Below are 26,628 nucleotides of genomic sequence, written 5' to 3' on the forward strand. Positions count from 1 at the left end.
CCTCCTCTGCTGCCCTGCAGACTGGCAGGGTCGCCTACAGAGCGGCGCTAGTAGCAGTTAATGAAGTAATTATTTATTTATTTATTTTTATTTGAGGGGGGTGCAAGATTTCAACCACTACTCAGGGTGACACTCGAAAACAAGGGGTAGGGGTAAAAAGAAGAAATGGCACTGGGCCTAACAAAACACCCAGGCTTTGTACAGAGCTAAAGAATCAAGTTTCTCATGAAGCAAATTTCACAAGAATTGTTTGGTCAGAAATGCTGTCCAGTTGACTTTTTCACTTGTTGCTTTATTTCAATGTGTGAGACAATATTGAGGAAGTGGAACTGTGGAATCAGCTCTTTTACTTCTGTGCCTCAATAATTTTACTTTTATTCCCCAAATAAAAGTGGTGGTGCAGTGGTAATGTCATGGACCGACCAGCCGCAGTTACCCCATTTGAGGCAGTCGTGGGCTGGAGGTTAGGGACCCAGCCTCGTGACCGGAAGGCCGCCGGTTCGATCCCCAGAGCCGACAGCACATGACTGAGGTGTCCTTGAGCAAGACGCCTAACCCCCAACTGCTCCCCGGGCGCTGCGGATTGGGCTGCCCACCGCTCCGGGCAAGTGTGCTCACTGCCCCCTAGTGTGTGTGCTCACTAGTGTGTATGTGGTGTTTCACTTCAGGGATGGGTTAACACTAGCCCTCCTGAGATTTCAAGATCCTCAGGACATCACCCCTCCTTCTTGCCAGCAATTAGCAGGACCATACATCACCCTTTATTATGTTAATTCACAGAGGAGGACTGAGACAGCAGCTCTGTGGTGCACACAGAAAGTCTAATACTACTACTAATATCCTCTGCAAATATATAATATTCTGCTAAATGTTTGTTGTATATCAGATTATTTTTTTTTGTATCTGATTTGACCACATGTATTTGTTTCATCCTCGTATTGCCTTTATTGAGTATATTCTGTCTAGAGTAGCTTCAAACTGTACTCTACTTTTTGCACCAAATCAATCTTGGGTGTTGATGTGCCCAGCTGTTTAATTCTAACCTTTTCCTCGTAAGGAAGACTATCAAATGAACGACTGACTGAACAAACTAACGAAACAAAATTCGGTAACATATACACTCGAGTTGTAACTTGAAGTTCACCTTCAAGTTGTGTCATGTTAGGTGCTTTGGGAGCTGTAGGAGCTTTCTGTGGGCATGGGGGGGGTTGGTGCTTCCAACGCATTCCTTCTCATTACCAAGACAATAGGCGTTAATCGCTTCATAGCAGGGGGGTGGGCTACAGGGAGGCTGGTTTCCCTTACGAAAATTTTCGTAGCTCGCGGAAGATTAGTGTTAAATGCAGAGTTTAAATTTCCCCGTTGTGGGACTAATAAGGGTCACTTAATTTAATTTAATTTAATTTAATTTAATTTAATTTAATTTAATTTAATTTAATTTAATTTAATTTAAATCCATGATGTACAAGGAATTTGCCTTGGTGAAGGTGTCAATGTAAATGCTATAGAAAACATCTACATTTCACAAGACAAAATCACAATATAAATTTATAGACGGCAATTCTTGGGCAACTCTTACAGAAGTCTGAAATATTGCTATATGTGCACATGTATCAAAGAATCAGGCGCATATCTCGAAATATATGCACATATATGTTGTGAAAACATATCAAAGTATCAAATGTTCTTTATGCAATGTAAAACAAAATACATGATTCATACATATGAGTCTAACAGGTGGAATACAGAAAAAATACAGTATGTCTGTTAGATGGTTCAATATATCTATATTCTAAATATATCTATATCTATATCTATCTATATCTATATAGCTGTTTAAAAACTCCAGCAGCACTGCTGTGTCTGATCCACTCAAACCAGCGCAACGCACACTAACACACCACCACCACGTCAGTGTTACTGCAGTGCTGAGAATGATCCACCACCCAAACAGTACCTGCTCTGTGAGGATCCATGGGGGTCCTGACCACTGAAGAACAGGGTAACAGAGTATCAGAGAAACAGATGGACTACAGTCTGTAACTGTAGAACTACAGAGTGCAGCTATACAGTAAGTGGAGCTGATAAAGTGGACAGTGAGCGTAGAAACAAGGAGGTGGTCAGAATGTTATGCCTGATTGGTGTTTGTCCAATATAAGAAAATATAACGAGAAATATAGGTTGGATATTCATATATGCTAATCAGCATCATATATTTCAAATGTTAAAATTTTACCAAAAAATGACCAGATATTAGATGTCCATATACAGTCATGTATGGTTATTAAAAAGGTCAAAATTAAACTGGAAGATAATGCTAGTTTCTGCTAGTGTCCCAATAGGATTTCTAATAGTATGTTAGTGCTAAAGTGACAGTGATGCACATGAACAATTTCAACATCTAGATCAAACATTTGAATCTTGTCAAAGACATTTAACATGTTATTTAAAACTTCAGTCATTGAAATATATTTTACTTTCTATGTTGCAGTTTTGCAGTGACTTTCCGTAAGTGAGCTTGTCTTTTGGTGACCACTTCCCCATTTTTCCCTGCAAGTTAGTTCCATTTTCAGTTTGGTCTCCATGGGCAGGCCCCTTTATTGAAGAGAACTAGCCAACTTTTTAAAGAACATGAAGATGTGGAGCCTCTCTTAAAGAAACAAAATCTAGAAGCAACTCAACTGAGTAATTACAGACCGATTTCAAATCTACCTTTCACTGGAAAAAATATTGAGAACATTCTGTTTAAGCAACTCAGTATAGTCCTCAAATAGCTGTCTAGACAAATTTCCGTCAGGTTTTCGGCCTAATCATAATATGGAAATGGCTCTTAATAAAGTTGTTAATGACATTCGCTTAAATGCAGACTCTGGAAAAAAACATCTGTTCTATTACTGCTTGATCTCAATGCTGCCTTTGATACCATTGACCATAAAATTGTCATAGATGCACTTGATAACTGGGCTGGGCTCTCAGGAACTGTCCTAATATGGTTCAGCTCATGCTAGCAAGGAATGGACTACTTTGTGGAAACTGAAAATAATATTTCTGAGAAAGTGCCAGTGCACTGTGGAGTCCCCCAGGGTTCAGTTCTTGGGCCACTCCAATTCAATTTATACATGCTGCATCTTGGCCAAATCCTACAAGACTATGGGGTATCTTACCACAGCTATGCAGATGATACTCTACTAGACCTCTACTCTCAACTTTACGAGATCTGCTTGGCCCTCTTCCCAAACATGTATGGTCCACTTCACTCACTCCGTGAGTGCCTTGAGCTCATCACCGGATGGAACAAAACTTTCTGTAGTTTAATAAAGATAAAACTGAGATTATTTTATTCAGGAATAGCAAATAGAGGCACAGACTAACTGCCTATCTGGATTCAAGAGCTCTAAAATCTAAAGAACTAGTACCTTGATGTACTAAAGGGCTCTGATCTTAGTTTTAGCAGTCATGTCAAAGAAGTTCATCTAATTATCTAGATGTTACTAAATCAACTAAATCATCTTAAGAACATCAACAAGATAAGAGATGTTCTGAATAAACCAGATCTGGAGAACCTCATCCACCCTTTATTTCTTGCAGGATCGATCACTGTAATGGTCTCCTAACTGAACTCCCAAAAGACAAACAGCTTCAGTTGATTCTGAATGAAGCTGCCAGAGTCTCACTAGGAGTAAAAGAAAGGAACACATCACCCCCCATTCTTAAATCCTCATACTGGCCACCAGTCTGTTCCAGAATAGGAACATAGAAGATAGCATTACTGGTCTATAAATTGCTCAATGGTGCAGGAGCAGCATATGTATTTCATATATTGCAATGATATGAGCCAAGCAGAATTCTCAGATCATTAAGAACTGGTCAGTTAGTCCTGCCAAAGGTAAAGACTAAACATGAAGAAGCAGTGTTTGACTACCATTCTGTTTTTAAATGGACCCAGTGGACAGAGAAGGCTAAACGAGCCCCGACACTTTAAATCCAAGCTCAAAATATTCCTGTTTGAGCAGCTTCCAGCTCAGTATCATAAATTCATTTCTAATTTGATTTATATTGAATGACTTTATGGTTTTAATTTAATTATGTTTTTCTATTTGCGTTTTTTTTTTGAATGACAGCAGTGGTTGAAAGGTGTTATATAAATAAACTTGCCTAAATAGGTTTTGCTGGCATACTCTGGTTCTTCTTTTGCCCTGAAACCACAGTATACATTTTACTTCATGTTATATTATACCCTAATAATATTATGCATTTTGACTTTATTTGTATGTAGTTAAATTTATGTAATTAAATCTGTATAGCAGTTAGTTCAGATAACATGTTCTAGTTTTTTCTTTTACTTGTGATAACAGCAATTTTTTTTAACTTAAATGCATTTGCCACTTTACAGTTGGAGCACCGTGTGGTAAAGATCTGACTAATCCAAGAGGAGAATTCTTCAGCCCCCTGTATCCTAATAACTACCCTGATAATGCCTATTGCATATGGAGACTTCTGGCTTCAGAGAGACAAACTGTTAATTTGACCTTCACATTTGTTGAGTAAGTCACAGCTTCCCATCACTTCCCATCCCATCACATGCTGTAATGCTGCCTTGAGCTGGAAAAGTAAACTTTCTTAGTTCTCTCTCTTTCTGGTTTGAACTAGATTGGAGATGTGTTGCGACTCCATCAGGGTGTACGACGGTCCCACTGAAGCTTCCCCACTGCTGGGTCACCTGCCTCAAGATCAGAGATATCATTTCAACTCCATGAGGAACTACCTGACCGTAGTGTTCTCAAGTGACCACGGGATAACTCATCAAGGCTTTCGGGCACAGTGGGAGTTCTCAGGTCAGTGAGGCTGTTTGACTAATTGAACCTTTTCAACCTAATCCACTGACCTTTATTTAACCTCAGGGAACATTGAACCTCATTCACAATGTTGCTGATACAGAGTTGAGACAGGAAAAGGGATTGATAGTGTGTAAGCTGTATAATCGTCACTGTGTGTTTCTTGTAAGAAACACGTATTTAAAGAGTTCAGAAAAGAAGGCCTGTTTATGTTTGTCCCTGAACCCATTAACATTTAAGGAGCCCACCCTTAAAACCCCTATACAGATATCTTGGACACCAGGGTCACAGCTGCTCCAGTATCCAGATGCATGCTGACAGTCTTTCCCTCGATATCCACATCCACCATGGTGCCAGCCCACTGCAGGCTGTATTTACTGAATACTGAATTCCAAACAGCTCAATATCATTTTCACTAAGGTTTGTTCCTTCAGCCACATACTGCGTCTGCCCTAACTTTTTCTTGTCACTGCAAATTGAGCGATATGTCCCACCTTGGAGCAATGGTGGCATTTCTCCATCCATCCATCCATCCATCCATCCATTTTCTAAGCCGCTTCTCCATCAGGGTCACAGGGGGATGCTGGAGCCTATCCCAGCAGTCTTCGGGTGGAAGGCAGGATACACCCTGGACAGGTCACCAGTCCATCGCAGGGCAGACAGACAGGCAGACAGACAGGCAGACAGACAGACAGACAGGCAGACAGACAGGCAGACAGACAGGCAGACAGGCACTCACACACCTAGGGGCAATTTAGCACGTCCAATTGGCCTGACTGCATGTCTTTGGACTGTGGGAGGAAACTGGAGAACCCGGAGGAAACCCACGCAGACACAGGGAGAACATGCAAACTCCACACAGAGAGGACCCTGTCTGCCCGGCCGGGGAATCGAACCCAGGCCCTCCTCGCTGTGAGGCGACAGCGCTACCCACCACGCCACCATGCTGCCGGTGGCATTTCCATGGCAACCGATACATCTAGGGTGCTTTTGTCTCAGTTCATGGTTGTTTCACATTTCCTACATTGCTTTTTTTCCATCCCCTTTGTTCCCTTTTATGCTGGCTATTTTATATACAGTTCCCATTCTTTAATTTCCCGTGCAAACCCAAGGGTATTCTTGGACGCCATTTCCATTGACAATATCAATATCGATATCACACTCTTGAATGTAACTTGTTCTGCCTGCAACTTTCTCTGGATGGCTTCCCCGCTTAAGCCTCTAAGAAACTTGTCCTGGAATGCTTCATCCAAATGATTCCCAAATTCGCAGTGAGTGGAAAGCTGTTTTAATGTAACCATGTAATCTGACACCGTCTCATTGTCCATTTCATTTATTTTCTGGAAATGAAACAATGAAGAGAAGTTTGGGCTTGTAATGAGAATCGAACTTTTCACTTAGCTCTTTGTAAGACAGGCTGCCAGGCTTGTCTGGCATAGTGAGATTTTTCAAAAGCTGATATGCTCCTGTTCCAAGACAGAAAGGAACACACTGACCTTGATTTCATTTTCCACCTTGTTTGCTAACGTCCACTGTTCCAACCTTTCCAGGTAAGATTTAAAATCTTCCTGTTCTTCTTTATATTCTGCTATCTGCGATTCTCTTTGTTTGCTTTAGCTTTGTTCTGTGTTCAGCCAAAACATGTTTCCTTTTGAGTGTCACATCCTCGTCATCACTGTAATATCTTGCAGCATGTTATTACTAAAGCTCTAAGAAAAATAAGAAAGTTTGTACTGCAATGAGGGAATAATTTTGTATAGCATGGCTTGTGGGGAAACACAACTGAACAGAAGAATCCGGGTATTTTCTTTCCTACAATACTAATGTCAGTCTCAGTATTATCCACTAGAGGGGACTAGTATCCACATGAAGAATTGCTATAGAGAAAAATACCAGTATACAACATAGACGACGTAAGATAAAGAACAAAGATTGGCAGGACTAGAACCTAGACTAGGCAATGATTTGAGGAAGTAGGGTAGATGAGGGTTAAATGGATTGGTCCAAGTCTTGTTCCAAATGGCTGTATTAAAGAAACAAGCTGTGAAATCTCATGTCTCTAGTCAAAATGACAATTTAAGTTATGATTGAATATAGGAGAGCAGATATTACAGAATAACAGCTCATAAGTTCATAATCTTTTTCTAACTTCAGATTAGAAAACACTTTGTTTTCTAACTTAAATGTCGCTTTCCAGTTGGAGCACCATGTGGTGGAGATCTGACTAACTCAAGTGGAGAATTCTTCAGCCCCCAGTATCCTAATAACTACCCTAATGATACAGATTGTACATGGAGGCTTCTGGCATCAGAGAGACAGGTTGTTCATTTGACCTTCACATTTGTTGAGTAAGTCACAGCTTTCCTTCACTTTTCCATGCAGATGGATTTAGCCATTTTAGATTAATTCTAGTATTAGTATTAGACATTTCATTCTTTATGACTCTAAATCAGTTGTGAAATTGCTCTGCATTGTCGACTGCATCAGTTGTGATATGAAACCAGGTTTAAGCTCATATGTGCACACTGCCCTGAGCTGGATTAGATTTCTTTTCTCAAACTTTCTCAATTCTCTCTATTTCTCCTTGGAAATAGTTTGGAGGAATGTTGTGACTCCATCAGGGTGTATGACGGTCCCAGTGCTGCTTATCCACTGCTGGATCAACTGCCTCAAGATAAGATATATCACTTCAGCTCCACCAGGAATTATCTGACCGTAGTGTTCTCAAGTGACAGCAAAGGAACTCGTCAAGGTTTTCAGGCACAGTGGGATTTCTCAGGTAAGTGAGGCTACTTTACCTAATTTTAACATATTCAACTGCATCCTTTACAAGATAAATCAGTCTACACAATACTGTACATTTCTAAAGCAGATGGTTCTGAAATATCACTTGATTTCCCACAACGAAAGCTGCTGTACAATACTAGAATTATCCAGACAGAAACAGACATGAACACTAGTGCAGAGGTTTTTTTGAAGGCAAACTAATAACAGACCACAGAAAATCCTATTATAACTGAAACAATGCCTAGTAAGCAGTAGAAGCAATGGGAAAGCTAGGTTTGGCTAAGATGAGCAAAGCAATACTATGACTGCAAGACAAAGAAATAAGGGGTAGGAGTAGAAGTAGGGCTAAGGGAAGATGATAACTACTTAGATAAGAGCAAAAATAAAAGCAACATAGGAAACATAGACGAGAAGTAAGCAAGACTTGGCAAGACTACAATATTGTCTAAGCATGACAAAAAGTTTAGGATGGCACAACTAGAACCTAGATTAGGAAAGAAAAAGAGCTAAGACTGGCAAGAGTAGAACCTAAGCTAGGCAGTGATTAGAAGGTAGGGCTGAGCAGCATCTATACAAGACCAATCCAGAATGCCTTGGTCCAACCTTTGTTTCAAATGGGCTGCAATAAAAAAACTTAAATCTAAAATCTTTTTAGTCAACATGACAATGTCTGTTATGAATACAAATGGGACAGGAGCTACTACAGAATAACAGTTTGTAACTTCATAATCTCAAATTAAAATTTGTTTTCTAGTGATAAATCAGTGTGGAAAAGGTCGTGGACCCCTGGGGCAGATAGTAACACTATAGATAATTGTTTTAAGGTCTACAGGCTTTACATTGTTAAGCTATTGTGTGGAATCGGGTCTATATGCAACAGGATTCCACACAATTTGAACATTTTAAGACTTTCAGCAATGTGGCATCTAGATCAGAGAAGTCAGGAAAAAGTCAGAGAGAAAAGTCAGCAGGAGAGTTGAAACTCAATCAGCGGAAAGAGGATAGTAAACAATGCATTTCACATATTTAATGCATGCAAGCCTAAATGCATGTACCACTTTACAGATAAATCACCATGTGGTGAAGATCTGACTAACCCAAGAGGAGAATTCTTCAGCCCCCAGTATCCTAATAACTACCCTAATGATGCAGACTGCACATGGAGGCTTCTGGCATCAGAGAGACAGACTGTTAATTTGATCTTCAAGTTTGTTGAGTAAGTCACAGCTTTCCTTCACTTTTACGTACAGATGGATTTAACCATTTTAGATTAATTTCATCATTCAAACTCTATGTAGTATTAGACATTTTATTCTGTATTGCTGTAGTGAAATTGCTTTGCTTTGTTAAACATGTCAGTTGTGATATGAAACCAAATGTGAGCTGCCTTGAGCTGGAATAGATATCTTTTCTTAAACTGTCTCATTCTCTCTCTTTCTGGTTTGAACTAGATTGGAGACGTGTTGCGACTCCATCAAGGTGTATGACGGTCCCACTGATGCTTCCCCTGTACTTGGTGACCTGCCTCAAGATAAAATATATCATTTCAACTCCACCAGGCACTATCTGACTGTAGTGTTCTCAAGTGACAGCGGTATAGTTCATCAAGGCTTTTGGGCACAGTGGGTGTTCTCAGGTCAGTGAGGTTACTTTGACTGATTGATACTTATTGAAGAGCAATTCAACACAATCGATTGCATCTTTTGCAATAATTAAACACCCATCCATCCATCCATCCATTAGCTTCCGCTTCTCCGGGGTTCGGGTCGCGGGGGCAGCATCCTAAGCAGTGAGGCCCAGACCTCCCTTTCCCCAGCCACTTCCACTAGCTCTCCAAGGGAGATTCCGAGGCGCTCCCAGGTCAGCTGGGCGACATAGTCACGCCAGCGTGTCCTGGGTCTTCCCCGGGGTCTCCTCCCAGGTGGACTTGCCTGTGACACCTCCCGAGGGAGGCGTCCAGGAGGCATCCTAATCAGATGCCCGAACCACCTCAGCTGACTCCTCTCGATGTGAAGAAGCAGCGGCTCTACTCCGAGTCCCTCCCGGATGACCGAACTTCTCACCCTATCTCTAAGGGAGAGCCCAGACACCCTGCGGAGGAAACTCATTTCGGCCGCTTGTATTCGCGATCTTATTCTTTCGGTCATTACCCAAAGCTCATGACCATAGGTGAGGGTGGGAACGTAGATTGACCGGTAAATCGAGAGCCTTGCCTTATGGCTCAGCTCTTTCTTTACCACAACAGACCGGTAAAGAGCCCGCATCACTGCTGACCCAGCACCAATCCGCCTGTCAATCTCCCGCTCCCTTGTACCATCACTCGTGAACAAGACCCCGAGATACTTGAACTCCTCCACTTGAGGCAAGAGCCTATCCTCGACCCAGAGAGGGCTCTCCACCCTTTTCCGCCTGAGAACCATGGTCTCGGATTTGGAGGTACTGATTCTCATCCCTGCCGCTTCACACTCGGCTGCAAACCGATCCAGCGAAAGCTGAAGTTCGCGGCCTGATGTCCCCAATAGGACCACATCATCTGCAAACAGCAGCGATGTGACCCTGAGGTCACCAAACCGGACACCCTCCATCCCCTGACTGCGCCTAGAAATTCTATCCATAAAAATTATGAATAGAATCGGTGACAAAGGGCAGCCCTGACGGAGTCCAACTCTCACTGGGAACAAGTCTGACTTACTGCCGGCCATGCGAACCAAACTCCTGCTCTGTTTGTACAGGGCCTGAATGGCTCGTAGCAAAGAGCCATGTACCCCGTACTCCCGAAGCACCTCCCACAGAATACTCCGGGGAACACAGTCGAATGCCTTCTCCAGATCCACAAAGCACATGTGGACTGGTTGGGCAAACTCCCATGAACCCTCCAGAATCCTGGAGAGGGTGAAAAGTTGGTCCAGTGTTCCACGACCAGGACGGAACCCGCACTGCTCCTCCTGGATCCGAAGTTCAACTATAAGCCGGACTCTCTTCTCCAGTACCCCTGCATAGACCTTGCCAGGGAGGCTGAGGAGTGTGATTCCCCTGTAGTTGGAACACACCCTCCGGTCCCCTTTTTTAAAAAGAGGCACCACCACCCCAGTCTGCCAATCCAGTGGCACCGCCCCCGATGTCCACGCAATGTTGAAAAGGCGTGTCAGCCAAGACAGCCCCACAACATCCAGAGCCTTGAGGAACTCAGGGCGGATCTCATCCACCCCTGGAGCCTTGCCACCAAGGAGCTTCTTAACCACCTTAGCGACTTCGGCCTCAGTAATGGACAAGCCTATTCCCATGTCCCCAGACTCTGCCTCCTCACTGGAGAACGTGTCGGTGGGATTGAGAAGGTCCTCAAAGTATTCCTTCCACCGCCCAATGACGTCTTCAGTCGAAGTCAGCAGCACACCATCTCCACTATATACAGTGGTAGTGGCACACTGCTTTCCCCTTCTGAGTCGCCTGACGGTTTGCCAGAATCTTTTCGGAGCCGACTTAAAGTCACTTTCCAAGGCCTCACCAAACTCCTCCCATACACGGGTTTTTGCCTTGGCGACGACTGAAGCCGCAGATCGCTTTGCCTGTCGATACCTGCCAGCTGCCTCTGGTGTCCCACAGGCCAACCATACCCGGTAGGACTCCTTCTTCAGCTTGACGGCATCTCTCACCTGGGGTGTCCACCACCGGGTTCGAGGATTACCGCCCCGACAGGCACCAACTACCTTACGGCCACAGCTACAGTCAGCCGCTTCAACAATGGAGGAACGGAACACGGCCCATTCTGAGTCTATGTCCCCCACCTCCCCCGATATCTGGTCAAAGTTCTGACGGAGGTGTGAGTTGAAGATCAATCTGACAGGTTCTTCTGCCAGACGTTCCCAGCAAACCCTCACTATACGTTTGGGCTTGCCTGGTCTGACCGGCATCTTCCCCCACCACCTGAACCAACTCACCACCAGGTGGTGATCAGTTGACAGCTCAGCTCCTCTCTTTACCCGAGTGTCCAAAACACATGACCGCAAGTCCGATGACACGACTACAAAGTCAATCAATGAACTGCGGCCTAGGGTGTCCTGGTGCCATGTGCACTTATGGACATCCTTGTGTTCAAACATGGTGTTCGTGATGGACAAACTGTGGTTTGCACAGAGGTCCAAAAACTGAACACCACTCGGGTTCAGATCAGAGAGGCCATTCCTCCCAATCACACCCCTCCAGGTCTCACTGTCATTGCCCACGTGAGCGTTAAAGTCCCCCAGTAGGACAATAGAGTCTCCAGGAGGAGCACTTTCAAGCACCCTTTCCAAGGACTCTAAGAAGGCTGGGTACTCTGAACTGCTGTTCGGTGCATAAGCACAGACAGCAGTCAGGACCCGTTCCCCAACCCGAAGGCATAGGGAAGCTACCCTCTCGTCCACCGGAGAAAACCCCAACATACAGGCACCGAGTCGAGGGGCTATTAGAAAGCCCACACCTGCCCGTCGCCTCTCACCATGGGCAACTCCAGAAAAGAATAAAGTCCAGCCCCTCTCAAGGAGATTGGACCCAGAGCCCAAGCTGTGTGTTGAGGTGAGCCCGACTATATCTAGCCGGTATCTCTCAACCTCACGCACCAACTCAGGCTCCTTCCCCGCCAGTGAGGTAACGTTCCAAGTTCCAAAAGCCAGTTTCAGCAACCGAGGATCAGAACGCCAAGGCCCACGCCTTCGGACACTGCCCGATCCACAAAGCACCGAACCCCTACTACTGCCCCTCCCATTGGTGGTGGGTCGATGGGAGGGGGGACTCATGTAACTCCTTCGGGCTGGGCCCGGCCGGGCACCATGAATAAATGCCCGGCCACCAGACGCTCGCTGGCGAGCCCCTCCCCCAGGCCTGGCTCCAGGGTGGGGCCCCGGTAACCCTGATCCGGGCAGGGTACACAAATCCTGTTCTTGTCTTCTCATAGGGGTTATTATGGATCACACTTTGTCTGACATGTCACCTAGGACCAGTTTGCCATGGGAGACCCTACCAGGAGCTTTTGCTCCAGACAATATAGCTCCTAGGATCATTCAAGCACGCAAACCCCTCCACCACGATAAGGTGGTGATCCATGGAGAGGTAATTAAACACCATACTCTAAAATTCTAAAATGGGTGCTCAGAAATATCATTGGCTTTCCTATGCTCAAATCTATTCTACAATACGGTAATTATTTGGAAATTAACAGGGAAGGAAACTAGCACAGAGGTTTTAAAGAACACAAACTAGTAACAGAACACGCTGTAATAAAACCTCATTCAAGGCCTAGTAAGTAGTGAAAACGCTCACAAAGGCATCAGAGGTCGAGATCCCGGTGCCATCCATGGTGCTAGACAGGAACCAGACCGCTGGAACCAGATAGGAACCGAAGACACTCTTCCTGGGGCATACTCCCTCTGGTGACACCTCCTCCAAGGGCCCAGGCACCACAGGCTTGAGAAGGGAACATGAAATCAGGGTGAAATACACAACTGAGCAGGCAGATTCTATGTGTATCATCACTGATTCTTTTGATGACTTGGAATGGACCGTTAAAATTCACGGATGCCCTCCTGAAACCTGAGGTCCCACATAAACAGCCAAACCTCGTCTCCTGGTTGAAAGGAGGGGGTATCCCCAGGACGTTTGTCTGCTTGCTCCTTGGCACACCTGAGAGCCACCTCAATGTTGCAAAGAGTTTGTTTCCAGACCTCCTCAATGCATTTCATCCAGTCATCGATGGCTTGGACTGCAGAAGGGGATGCAGTCCAGGGTTCTATTGGAGGTATCTTAATACATTTTTGAAAGAGTTAGTTGAGTTGGTGATCTCAGCCCAGATGAGAAATTTAAGCCAGTCACTAGGGTTAGTACTACAGAAGGCTCTTATAAATTGTCCTAAATTTTTAGTAACCCTTTTACAGTGTCCAATTGATTGTCTGACTATACCTTCAATGTAAGTTGTGAAAGTCTGTCCGAGACTATGTCTTTGGGATTCCAAAATTGTGAAAAATGTGAAAATTAGAAGACAACTTTTGTTGCAGAGGGTCTGTATTAAGGAAACTTACTAATGCTGAAATCTTATCTCTGTGGTCAACATGAGAACTTCAGACACAAATCAATATAGGACAGTACTTAACAGTTCTTAAGTTCATAATCTGATTCTAACTCCAGATAAGAAAACAATTTATTTTGTTATGATAAAAAGGTAGGCATTGAGTTAGAAAAGTTTGAGAATGCCTCTACAGATCATTGTTATTAAGGTGTACAGGCTTCATATTAATGCGTTATTATGTGGAATCATGTTGTATATGGACCTGATTCAACACAGTTGTAATATTTGGTCACTTTAAGCAACATGGCAGAGAGAAAAGTTGGCATAAAGGAAGGAGAGAATTGAAACTCAGTCAATGGACAGAGGATAGTAAAAAATGCATTTCACTATATATTTAATGCATGATGTCTCATTTATGCAAACTTAAATGCATGTATCACTTTACAGTTGGAGCACCATGCAGTGGAGATCTGACTAACTCAAGTGGAGAATTCTTCAGCCCCCAGTTTCCTAATAACTACCCTAATAATGCAGATTGTACATGGAGGCTTCTGGCGTCAGAGACACAAGTTGTTAATTTGAACTTCACGTTTGTTGAGTAAGTCACAGCTTTCCTTCACTTTAATGTACTGATGAATTTAGTCACTCCAGATCAGTGCTGCCCTGAGTTGGCATACATTTCTTTTTGCAAACTTTCACAATTCCCTTTTTCCTCACTTTCTCCTTCGAACTAGTTTGGAGGCATGTTGTGACTCCATCAAGGTGTATGATGGTCCTACTGATGCTTACCCACTGCTGGGTCGCCTACCGCAAGATCAGAGATATCACTTCATCTCTACTAGGAACTATATGACTGTAGTGTTCTTAGCTGACATCAGTGGAACTCGTCAAGGTTTTCAGGCACAGTGGGTGTTTTCAGGTAAATACGTCTACTTTGACTCCTTTTTAAAGTGTTATTTAACACATTCAAAATGACTACAGTTCTGAAATGGACAGAATATCCAGACAGAAACAGGGATGGACACTAGCGCAGAGGTTTTAATGAACACAAAGTAATGATGCAGATAAACAAAACCTAACATAACAGAAACAACATCTCATAAACAGCATCAAAACTGGGAAAACTAGGTTTGGCTAAGCTGAGCAAAGCAGTACTATGACTGCAAAACCAAGAATAAGGAAAGTATGGCTAAGGAATATGGTAACTAAGCTATGAGCAAGGGTAAAATCTAGGCTAATGGAATTTATAAGCATAGGAAAAAGATTTGACACAAAGTAAGCAAGGCTAAGCAGGACTAAAACCTACACTAGTAAGGATAAAGACCTACAGGAATGCAACCTGGACTAGGCATTGATTAGAGGGTGCAGGGAAGGAGCAGGATCTATAGAAGACAAATTTGTTGCCTGTATTAAGGAAACATGTTAACTCTGAAACATACTGATGCTGAAATCTTATCTCTGTAGTCAACATGACAACTTCAGACACAAATCAATATAGGACAGCGCCTATTACAGAAAAACAGTTTTTAAGTTCTTAATCTGATTCTAACTCTAGATAAGAAAACAGTTTGGTTTGTAGTGATAAATGGGTGGGCCTTGAGGTGGAAAAGGTCGAGAACTGCTGGTGCAGAGAAGCCTGCAGGCACTGACACTATATACGTCATTGTTTTTGTCACAATTGGCCCCTCCCAGTCCTGTCTATGTGTGTTTGTTTTGGTTTTCTAGTCCTGCCCCCTTGTTTCATGACTCCACCTCTGATTGTCTCCACCTGTTTTCCACCTGTCACTCATTTTCCATGTGTATTTAAGCCCTGTGTTTAGCCTTTGTGCTGGTCTTTGTTTTTGTTAGAACTGTTTGGTTGTTTGTGTTTCTCGTCATGTCTGTATCTGAATCTCTCCGTGTTGGCTACATGAACCTGGACCGTTATGACCCTGATTTTGTATTTGCCCTAAATAAAAGTTGTCTCCGCACATGCATCCGCTACCTCGCTCCTCGTTACAGTTTAAAGGTTTTCTGGCTTTAAATGAATTAACTATTTAGTGAAAATATGTTGCACAGATGATACATTATGTGGTGGAGATCTGACTAAGCCAAGAGGAGAATTCTTCAGCCCCCAGTATCCTAATAACTACCCTAATGATGCAGACTGCACATGGAGACTTCTGGCATCAGAGAGACAAGTTGTTAATTTGACCTTCACGTTTGTTGAGTAAGTCACAGCTTTCATTCACTTTTAAATACAGATGGATTTGGCCATTTCAGATAAATGTATTCATTCAAACTGTTCAAATATACAATATATACTGTATGTGTATGCCATTATGCTGCCCTGAGCTGGAATAGATTTCTTTTTGCAAACTTTCTCAATTCTTTTCTCCTTTGAACTAGTTTGGAGATGTGTTGCGACTCCATCATGGTGTATGATGGTCCCAGTGCTGCTTACCCACTGCTGGGTCACCTGCCTATAGATCAGAGATATCACTTCAAGTCCACCAGGAATTATCTGACCATACTGTTATCAACTGACCACAGTATAACTCATCAAGGCTTTCGGGCACAGTGGGAGTTCTCAGGTCAGTGAGGCTACTTTGCCTCATAGCTAGTAATTAAAGAGTGATTTAACAAAAGCAGCTGCATCCTTTGCAAGAATTCTACACAATACATTAAAATTCTGAAATTGATGCTGGTTCTGAAATACGATTGGCTTTCCCACACTCTAAGACGCTGGACAAGAGTATAATTATCCAGAAATTATTAGAGATGGACATTAGAACAGAAGATTTAATGAACACTAATAATAGAATACATATGAACAAAACCTAACATTACAGAAAGAAGGCCCACTAAGCAGCAGAAACACTGGGAAGACTTGGTTTAGCTGAGCTGAACAAAGCAATACTATGACTGCAAGACAAACAAAAGCTTACACCAAGACGAAAGACTAGGTTAATGGAATTCAGAAGCATAGGATAAGATTAGACCAGAAGTAATCAAGACTAGCCAGGACTACAAGATAGTCTAGGGATGACAAAGGGCTCCGGCTGGATGGCTAAGGATGGCACACCTAGACCCTAGACTAGGCAGGATACAAAGCTAAAGCTTGCAGGACTACTACATAGACTGAACAGAATAAAGAGTAAGAGCAAAGCATGGCAGGACTTGAACCTAGACTAGGCACAATATAAAGAAAGAGCTAGATCTGGCATGACAAGAACCTACACTAGGCAAAATAAAAAGCAAAAAAAGGGAGGACTACAGCATTGGCTAGGCAATAATTATAGGTGGTAGGACAGGGTATACAGAAGCCATGGATGGGTCCAAATCTTGTTCCCAAGGGGTTATATTTAAAGACATGTTCTAATTCTTAAATCGTATACCTTTAGTCAACGTGACAAGTTTTGACTGCAGGTATTACAGAATATCTGTTCATGAGTTCATAATCTCATCCTAACTCCAGGTAAGAAAACAATAAGCTTTCTAAATAAGTGAACAACATTTCCAGTGGTGCGGCGTGTAGCTGCAGCGGCCACTTTAGGAACAACAAATCTGCACAACAACTGCAACAACTAACAACAATATCTACCATTGCCAGAGCCTGCTACAGCTGAAAAATCAAAACTCTGCTTTTAGACAGACAGCGTAAAAGAGTTGTGCAAGCTAGGCCTGTTACAATCCACAGCGCTGCATGGGCCTGCTGGCCGAAAGTGATGTGCAAGAAGGTGGAAACAAGGCTAAATTCAGATGACCAGTGATGCCATCGCTTCTCCTTTCAAATGTTTGTTCCTTGGAAAATAAACTGGACTGCTTCTGGATCCAGCGGGCTACACAGCGTTAGTTCAGAGACCGCTGTTTTAGTTTTTAAGGGACATGGATGACGATCTCCTCTCTGGACAAAGCCATTTAGATCAACAGCCTGCTGTGCTTCTGTGCAGACAGAGACGCTGAACTGGTGCTGTAAGACTCTAGGAGTGGACATGTGTATTTACATCAACACAAAATAGTGTAAAAACATGGCTAGTCTCTAGTAACTGCTCAACACTGGTGGAGTTGGTGATTTTTTTATTTGCCAGGAGAGCTGACCACAGTGTACATAGCAGCGGTATACATAGCTTCTAGTGTTGATGGCACACTGAACGAACTGTACAGCGTTATCAGCGATTTTCAAAACACGCACCCAGATGGACTGTTTATTGTTGCTGGAGATTTCAACCATGCTAATCTGAAGGCTGTGCTCCGCAAATTTTACCAGTATGTGGACTTTGCGACCCGGGGAGGTGCTTACACAAACATCCCCTTTACGTACTGGGCTGAGCCCCGACCCCACTATGGTTACTCCGACCACATCTCTGTGATGCTCATTCCAGCATACAGACCACTCATCAGACATGCCAAACCAGACTAGAAGCAATTGAAAACCTGGCCACTAGGAGCTATCTCCACTCTTCAGGACTGTTTCAAGCACACTGATTGGGAGATGTTCAGAGAAGCTGCGACTCCAACAACCTGGAGGAGAATACAGAATCACTCACCCCAACCAGAAGCCATGGATGACTGCAGAGATGTGCATGCTGCTGAGAACCTGTGATTAAGCCTTCAAGTCAGGGGATAAGGCAGGCCTCAGAACAGCAAGTTTAAGTGTGCCTACTTTGAACATTTTAAAAACACTACTGACATACTGCACATGTGCCAGGGCATCCAGGCCATCACTGACTACAAGATACCGCCACCTGCTTGTGACAGTGATGCCTCTCTTCCAGATGCACTGAATAACCTCTATGCTTGGTTTGAAGTACAGAACTGTATGAGGGCGAGGAACACCACACCTCCTCCAAACAAACAGGTACTGTGTTTGTCCAATGCTGATGTGTGGAGACCTCTACACAGAATCAACCCACAAAAAGCCCCAGGATCTCAGAGTGCTCAGAGAATGTACTGAATAGCTGGTTGATGGACATATTCAATGTCTCTCTGAGCACTGCAGTTGTTCCAATGTACTTCAAGTCCCCCATCATCATCCCTGTGCTGAAGAAGTCTCCAGTGTCCTGCCTCAATGGCTACAGTCCTGTTGTACTCACTCCCATCATCATAAAGTGCTTTGAGAGACTTATCATGAGGCACATTAAAGACCAGCTCCCCCATTACTGGACCTACTGCAATTTGCATATTGCCCCAACAGCTCAACAGACAATACCATTTGCACCACACTCCACCTGGCTCTCACCTACCTGGACAATAAGACACCTATGTCAGAATCCTGTTCATAGACTTCAGCTCAGCATTCAACACTATCATCCCTCAGCAGCTGACTGGAAAACTGAGCCTGCTGGGCCTGAATGCCTCTCTTTGTAACTGGTCCTGGATTTCCTGACTGAGAGACTTCAATCAGTCAGGATAAGTAACAACATCTCCAGCACTACCATACTGAGCACCGGTGTCCCTCAGGGCTGTGTGCTTAGTCCGCTGCTCTTCACTCTACTGACTCACGACTGAACTGCAAAGTACAGCTCAAACCACATCATCAGGTTTGCTGATGACACGACTGTGGAGAGTCTGAACGGCAAGAATTATGAGTCCATGTACAGAGAGGAGGTGCAGTGGCAAATGGACAGGTGCAGAAACAACAACCTGTCTGAATGTGGACAAAACTAAGGAGATGGTTGTTGACTTCCAAAGAGTGTGAGGTGACCACCCCCCACAGAACAACAATGGCTCTGCTGTGGAAATGGTCAGGAGCACCAAGTTCCTCTATGTTCACATCACAAAGAACCTCACCTCACCAGCAGCTCTACTTCCTGCGGAGACTGAAGAAAGTTCACCCATGTTCTACAGGGGGACTGTGGAGAGCATCTTGAGCAGCTGCATGTCTATTTTATTTATTGTACTTATTGGATTGTTTCTAGTTCAGTGTTTTGCACACCTAAATCTGCACACTTGCACTTTGTCTGTAATGCCTATCTTGTTACATGTTGCATCATGTTGGTCCAGGAAGAACATAATTTCGCTCCACTGTGTACTTATACAGACATGGAATGACGATAAAAGCCTTGACCTAAATAGATGGACTGGTGTAGAGAAGCCTGTAGGCATTGACACTATAGAAATCATTGGCATAGGTCTACAGGCTTTCTATTAATGCCTACTGTGTGGAGTCATGTTATTCATAGACTTCATTCGACACAGTTCACAATTGAACATTGTGTAACTATTAACAAAGTGGTACCTAAACCAGAACAATCAGGGAAAAGTCAGGGAGAAATGAAGGAGAGAATGAAACACAATCTGTGGAGAGAGGCTAGTACACAATGCGTTCTGCTATACATTTGATTCATTAAGTCTTATTTATGCAAACTTAAATGCATTTGCCACATTGCAGTTGGAGCATCATGCGGTGAAGATCTGACTAACCCAAGAGGAGAATTCTTCAGCCCCCAGTATCCTAATAACTACCCTAATAATGCACGTTGCACATGGAGACTTCTGGCTTCAGAGACACAAGTTGTTAATTTGACCTTCACATTTGTTGACTGCTGGGTCGCCTGCCTCAAGATCAGAGATATAACTTCAATTCCACCGCGAACTACATTACCGTAGTGTTCTCAAGTGACCACGGGATAACTCGTAAAGGCTTTCAGGCACAGTGGGCATTCTCAGGTTAGTGATGCTACTTTGCCCCATGGCTACTTTGTCAAGATCAACTGCATCCTTTACAAGAATTAAACCTTTGATGGATATGCGTGCAGATGTTTTAATGAACCCAAACTAATAACAGAACACAGATAAACAAACCTTAACAGATGCGAGGCCTAATAAGCAGTGGAAAGAAAGCTGTTTGGCTAAATTGAACAACACAATACTATGAATGCAGAACAAAAAAAACGAAGAAATAGGGATTAGGATAATGCTAATAACCTAGGTTTTGATCTAGTCTTTTATCTGTTCAGGAGCATAGATAAAAGATTAGTCAAAAACATACACTAGGTAGAATGAAGAGCAATAGGAGGCTGGACTAGAATCTAGACTAGGCAATGACTAGAAGTGGTAGGGCAGAGCAGGGTCTATAGAAGACCAGAATAGATTGGTCTGAGTATGGTTCCAAAGCATGTGTATAAAAGAAACATCCTAACTTTGAGATTGTATCTCTCATGTCAAGGTGAAAGTGAAATTAGGACAGTAGCTAGTTTGCTTTCGAGTGATGAATTGGTGGAATTTGAGGTGGAAAAGTGGAGAACTCCTGGTCTGCAGGCACTGACACTATGTAGATAATTGTTTTAAGGTCTACAGTCTTTATATTAACAAGCTATTTGCTAATAAGCTGTTGCATGTGGACCTGATTCAGCACAGTTTTATCATATTGTCACTTTCATCAAAGTGGCACATAGAACAGTCAGAAAAAAGCCAAAGAGAAATATCAGGTTAATGGAAAAAATGAACTGAAGCTCAGTCACTGGAGAAAGAATAGAATGGAGGATAAAAATATAGGGAATAAAGATGACTCATCTGCAGTTTCTTGCCCATATGTCTGCAATTTTCCTTTCAAAAGTGTTTGGTTTTAAGCAAATTTAGTTCATCCATGTTCTGTAATGTTAACAGTTCAACCAAATGTGTTGAAATATTCTGTTGCTCTAAGAATCTGTTACAATAGACTGCCGTAAATGAGTAAATTTGTATGATTTAAGCTCCCAGCTCTGTTTAACTATCTGGGGCATCCAAATACAAAACTACACGATACTGCCAGAAGTGTTCACTCACCCATCAAAATAAGTGAATTTAGGTTGTCCATGGTCACAGGTGTATAAAGCCGAGCCCCTAGGCCTGCAGACTGCTTCCACAAACATTAGTGAAAGAATGGGTCGCTCTCAGGAGCTCAGTGAATTCCAGGGTGGTACCATTTGGCTATCCAATGGATGAGTCTGGGTTTGACGGTTACCAGGAGATGGTCCTTGTCTGCCTGTGTTGTGCTGAGTGTAAAGTTTGGTGGAGGGGGGATCATGGTGTGGGGTTGTTTTTCAGGAGTGGGACTCGGCCCCTTAGTTCCAGTGAAAGGAACACTTAAAGCTTCAGCACCAAGAGATTTTGGACAATTTCATGCTCACGACTTTATGGGAACAGTTTGGGGACGGCCCCTTCCTGTTCCAACAGGACTGCGCACCAGTGCGCAAAGCAATTCCACAAAGACATGGATGAGTGAGTCCTGACCTCAACCCAACAGAACACCTTTGGGATGAATTAGAGCGGAGGCTGTGAGCCAGGCCTTCTCGTCCAACATCAGCGTCTGACCTCACAAATTTGCTTCTGGAAGAACGGTCAGAAATTCCCATAAACACTCCTAACCCTTGTGAAAAGCCTTCCCAGAAGAGCTGAAGCTGTTATAGCTGCAAAGGGTGGGCCGACATCATATTAAACCGTATGGATTAACAATGGGACGTCACTCAAGTTCATGTGTGTGAAGCCAGACGAGCGAGTACTTTTGGCAATATAATATATATGCAACTCAGTCTAAACACATTCATGTTTAGGATGCACATGAAAACACAAAACACATGAATATGTAGCTTTTATTGTGATGAACTGGGGCATCTGCCAAAATGTGTTCCACTTTTGCTCAGCTCAGAGTTCACATTGTACATTTCCTTTAAACTGTTTTTTTTAACTACTATAATTCCTATGTTCAGGATCTCTTGAACTCACAGATGATCTTCCTTCTTCCACAGAACCTACTACTGAACCCTCGTCCGAAGCTCTTACTCCCATATCAGGTACACCTTCTGTGTGAACCCAAAGACATCGTAAAAAGATTAGACAAGAAGTCATCAAGACTAAGCAGGACTAGAATCTAGTCTAGGCACAACAAAGAGCTCAGTCTGGATGGTGGCGGATGGCACAACTACAATCTAGACTAGGTGGGATATAAAGCTGAAGCTTGCAGGATTAGAACACAGACTAGAGGGGATAGAAAGAAAGAGCTAAAGCTGGCAGGACTAGAACCTCATTTAGGCAGGAAAAGGGCACCAGGTGGCAGGACTAGAACCTCATTTAGGCAGGAAAAGAGCACCAGCTGGCAGGACTAGAAGGTAGACTATGTAGATCTGATTCAACACAGTCCTAACATTTTGTCACTTCTACCAAAGTGGAGCCTAAATCAGAAGAGTCAGGGAAAAGTCAGAGAGAAAAGTCGGCATAAAGGAAGGAGAGAGCTGAAACTCAGACAGTGGAGAGAGGACAGTATATGGTGTGTTCTGCTGTGCATTTGATGAATTAAGACTCATTTATACAAAGGTAAATGCATTTGCCACTTTCCAGTTGAAGCACCATGTGGTGGAGATCTGACTAACCCAAGTGGAGAATTCTTCAGCCCCCAGTTTCCTAATTACTACCCTAATGATGCACGTTGCACATGGAGGCTTCTGGCACCAGAGAGACAAGTTGTTAATTTGACCTTCACGTTTGTCACGTAAGTCACAGCTTTCCTTCACTTTTACGTACAGATGGATTTGGCCAGTTTATATGAATTTACTCACCCTGCCTGTTAGAATATGTGCTTTTAGATATTGTTTTCTATATCACTCTAAATCAGCAGTGAAATTGCTTTGCATTATTAACTGTGTCAGTTCTGATATGAAGTCATTACGCTGCCCTGAGCTGGAATAGAGTTCTGTAAACTTTCTCAATCCTCTGTCTTTCTCCTTGGAGCTAGTTTGGAGACGTGTTGTGACTCCATCAGGGTGTATGATGGTCCCAATGATACTTACCCACTGCTGGGTCGCCTGACTGAAGATCAGAGACGCCATTTCAGCTCCACCAGAAACTCTCTGACTGTAATGTTCTTAAGTGACAACAGTATAAATGGTCAAGGCTATCGAGCACAGTGGGTGTTCTCAGGTTAGTGTCGCTACTTTGACTCATTCTAAAATACGCTAAACTTTCTCATGTTCAAAGCTGTTTAACTATGTTGTGGAATTCAAATTAAAAACTATATGCAATTCAGTCTAAACACATTCATGTTTAGGATGCACATGAAAACACAAAACACATGATTATGTAGCTTTTATCAGGATCAACTGGTGCATCTACCAAAATGTCTTCCACTCTTGCTGAGTTCACCCTGTTCAGTTCCTTTACATGGGCCTATTTGCACTACTAGAATTCAAATGTTCAGGTTCTCTTGAACTCACAGATGATCCTCCTTCTTCCACAGAACCTACTATTGAATCCTCGACTGTTCCTCCTGAACCCACAACCGAAGCTCCTACTCCCACGTCAGGTATTTATGAAGTTTTTTAATGTTACAGACTTTATTGACATCATCCATCATCATCATCAACGTTGACCGTTAGTCCAGACAGGGTTGCGGTAGCAGTTGGGAGAGCAGAGAATCCCAGATGACCCTGTCCCCCGCAAATTCCTCCAGCTCATTCCCGGGGATCCCAAGCCGCTCCCAGGCCAACATGGAGACATAATCCCTCCAGCGGGTCCTAGAGCGACCCCGGGGTCTTGTCCCGGTAGGCCGTGCCTGGAAAACCCCCACCGGGAGGCGTCCAGGGGGCATCCGGATCAGATGCCTGAACCACATCAGCTGGCTCCTCTCAATGCGGAGGAGTAGCGGCTCTACTCTGAGCTCCTTCCGGATGACCGAGCTCCTCACTCTATCACATAGCGTGTAGCCCGCCACCCGACGAAGAAAGCTCATTTCCACTGCTTGTATTCACGATTTCGTTCTTTCGGTCAATACCCACAGCTCATGACCATAGGTGATGGTTGGGATGTAGATCGACCGGTAAACAGAGAGCTTCGCCTTTTGGCTCAACTCCCTCTTCACCACTACAGTCCGGTACAGTGACCGCATTACTGCTGCCGCCTGTCCCAGCCTGCAGCTGATCTCACGATCCCTCTTCCCGTCACTCGTGAACAAGACCCCAAGATACATAAACTCCTCCACCTGGGGCAGGTCCTTTCCCCTTACCTGGAGTGGGCATGCCATCCTTTTTCGGGCCAAGACCATGGACTCAGACTTGGAGGTGCTTATCCGCATACCAACCACTTCACACTCAGCTGCGGAGGCATCCATGTGATTCCGCCAAAAGAACAACATCATCTGCAAATAGCAGAAACGCCACCCTCCGGCCTCCACTCATAATGCCCTCCTGACCCCGGCTACGCCCTGACACTCTGTCCATGAATATCACGAACAAGAGTGGAGACAGAGTACAACCCTGGCGGAGTCCAACGCTAACACTGAAAGAGTCTGACTTAATGCCGAGTATACGGACACAGCTCTCACTCCGGGAGTACAGAGATTGGATAGCCCGGAGTAGTAGCCCTGGCACCCCATACTCCCGGAGGACCTCCCACAAGATATCTCGAGGAACACGGTCATAAGCCTTCTCCAAGTCCACAAAACACATGTAGAATGGGTTGGCAAACTCCCATGCCCCCTCAACAATCTGTGAGAGGGTGAAAAGCTGATCTCTTGTTCCAAGGCCGGGACGGAATCCACATTGTTCCTCCTCAATCTGAGGTTCAACTATCAGTTTGAGTCTCCTTTCCAGCACCTTTGCATAGACTTTCCCAGGGAGACTGAGCAGTGTGATACCCCGATAATTGGCACACACCCCCCAGTCTGCCAGTCCAAGGGTACTGTTCCCGAGGTCCATGCAATATTGCAGAGGCGTGTTAGCCATGACAGCCCCACAATATCCAGAGCCTTAAGGATTTCTGGACAAATCTCATCCACCCCCGGTGCCTTGCCACTGAGGAGCTTACCAACTACCTCAGTGACCTCCACCAGGGAAATGGAACTTGACACCCCAGAAGCCTCTGGCCCTGACTCCCATGAGGGAGGCACGTCTCCCGGATTAAGAAGTTCCTCAAAGTGCTCCTTCCACCGACCGACAATATCCTCATTCGAAGTCAGAGTTTCTCCACCCTTGCCGAATACAGCTTGGGCGCAGCCACCCCGACCCCTCCTGAGTCGCCGGACAGTTGTCCAGAACCTCTTTGAGGCCGAACGAAAGTCTTTTTCCAAGGCCTCACCAAACTCCTCCCATGCCCTGGATTTTGCTTCTGCCACCATTGCAGCTGCCACCTTTTTTGCCTGTCGGTACCTATCTGCTGAATCGGGAGTCCTTCGGGCCAACCAGTCCCTAAAGGCCTCTTTCTTCAGCTTGACGGCCTCCCTCACCACTGGTGTCCACCAGGAGGTTCTTGGGTTACTGCCCCGACAGGCACCCGCAAGCTTTTGGCCACAGCTACGCCTAGCAGCTTCCACAATGGAGGTTTTGAACAGGGTCCATTCAGACTCCATGTCCCCTACCTCCTCCGGGACGTGAAAAAAAGCTCTCCCGGAGATGGGAGTTGAAATCATTCCGAACAGGGGCCTCTGAAAGTCATTCCCAGCACACCCTTACTATTCGCTTGGGCCTACTGGATCTGACCATCAGTCTTCCCTGCCATCTGATCCAACTCACCACCAGATGGTGATCAGTTGACAGCTCAGCACCTCTCTTCACCCTAGTGTCCAGAACATATGGTCCCAAGTCAGATGAAACGACAACAAAGTCGATCATTGACCTTTGACCCAAGGAGCTCTGGTACCATGTACACTTATGAATATCCTTGTGTTCGAACTTGGTGTTCGTTATGGACAATCCATGCCTGGCACAGAAGTCCAATAACAATTCACCATTCGGGTTTAGATCGGGCAGGCCGTTCTTCCCAATCACGCCTCTCCAGGTCTCCCAGTCATTGCCAACGTGAGCATTGAAGTCTCCCAGTAGAACTATGGAGTCTGTAGGCGGGACCCTTTCCAGAACCCCGCCCACTCGCTCCAAGAAGGCCGAATACTCTGACCTGTTGTTTGGTGCATAATTTAAAGAATTAAAGAACCTAAGAAAAATCAAGTGTTTCATTTTAGTTTTTAAAAAAATGTCTATTTTTTTTCCTTAAGTGTTTAATTTTTTTTTTACACAT

The 26,628-nt window shown here is 44.1% G+C and overlaps 1 protein-coding gene across 1 annotated transcript in view; it reads left to right on the forward strand.

Annotated features, from left to right (window-relative positions):
• Positions 1–26,628, forward strand: part of LOC108414254 (cubilin-like) — a 43,808-nt gene that overhangs the window by 3,186 nt on the left and 13,994 nt on the right. Inside the window, exons 2-15 of the mRNA XM_037541814.1 lie at positions 4,394–4,544; positions 4,651–4,835; positions 7,033–7,183; positions 7,430–7,614; positions 8,688–8,838; positions 9,074–9,258; positions 14,110–14,260; positions 14,397–14,581; positions 15,721–15,871; positions 16,051–16,235; positions 22,374–22,418; positions 22,963–23,113; positions 23,357–23,541; positions 23,858–23,923. Coding sequence (XP_037397711.1) covers positions 4,394–4,544; positions 4,651–4,835; positions 7,033–7,183; positions 7,430–7,614; positions 8,688–8,838; positions 9,074–9,258; positions 14,110–14,260; positions 14,397–14,581; positions 15,721–15,871; positions 16,051–16,235; positions 22,374–22,418; positions 22,963–23,113; positions 23,357–23,541; positions 23,858–23,923 — 2,127 coding nt within the window. The remainder of the gene's footprint in view (positions 1–4,393; positions 4,545–4,650; positions 4,836–7,032; positions 7,184–7,429; positions 7,615–8,687; positions 8,839–9,073; positions 9,259–14,109; positions 14,261–14,396; positions 14,582–15,720; positions 15,872–16,050; positions 16,236–22,373; positions 22,419–22,962; positions 23,114–23,356; positions 23,542–23,857; positions 23,924–26,628) is intronic.

The sequence above is a fragment of the Pygocentrus nattereri genome, chromosome 10 (assembly GCF_015220715.1).
Source record: "Pygocentrus nattereri isolate fPygNat1 chromosome 10, fPygNat1.pri, whole genome shotgun sequence".
In the NCBI taxonomy this organism is placed as follows: Eukaryota; Metazoa; Chordata; class Actinopteri; order Characiformes; family Serrasalmidae; genus Pygocentrus; species Pygocentrus nattereri.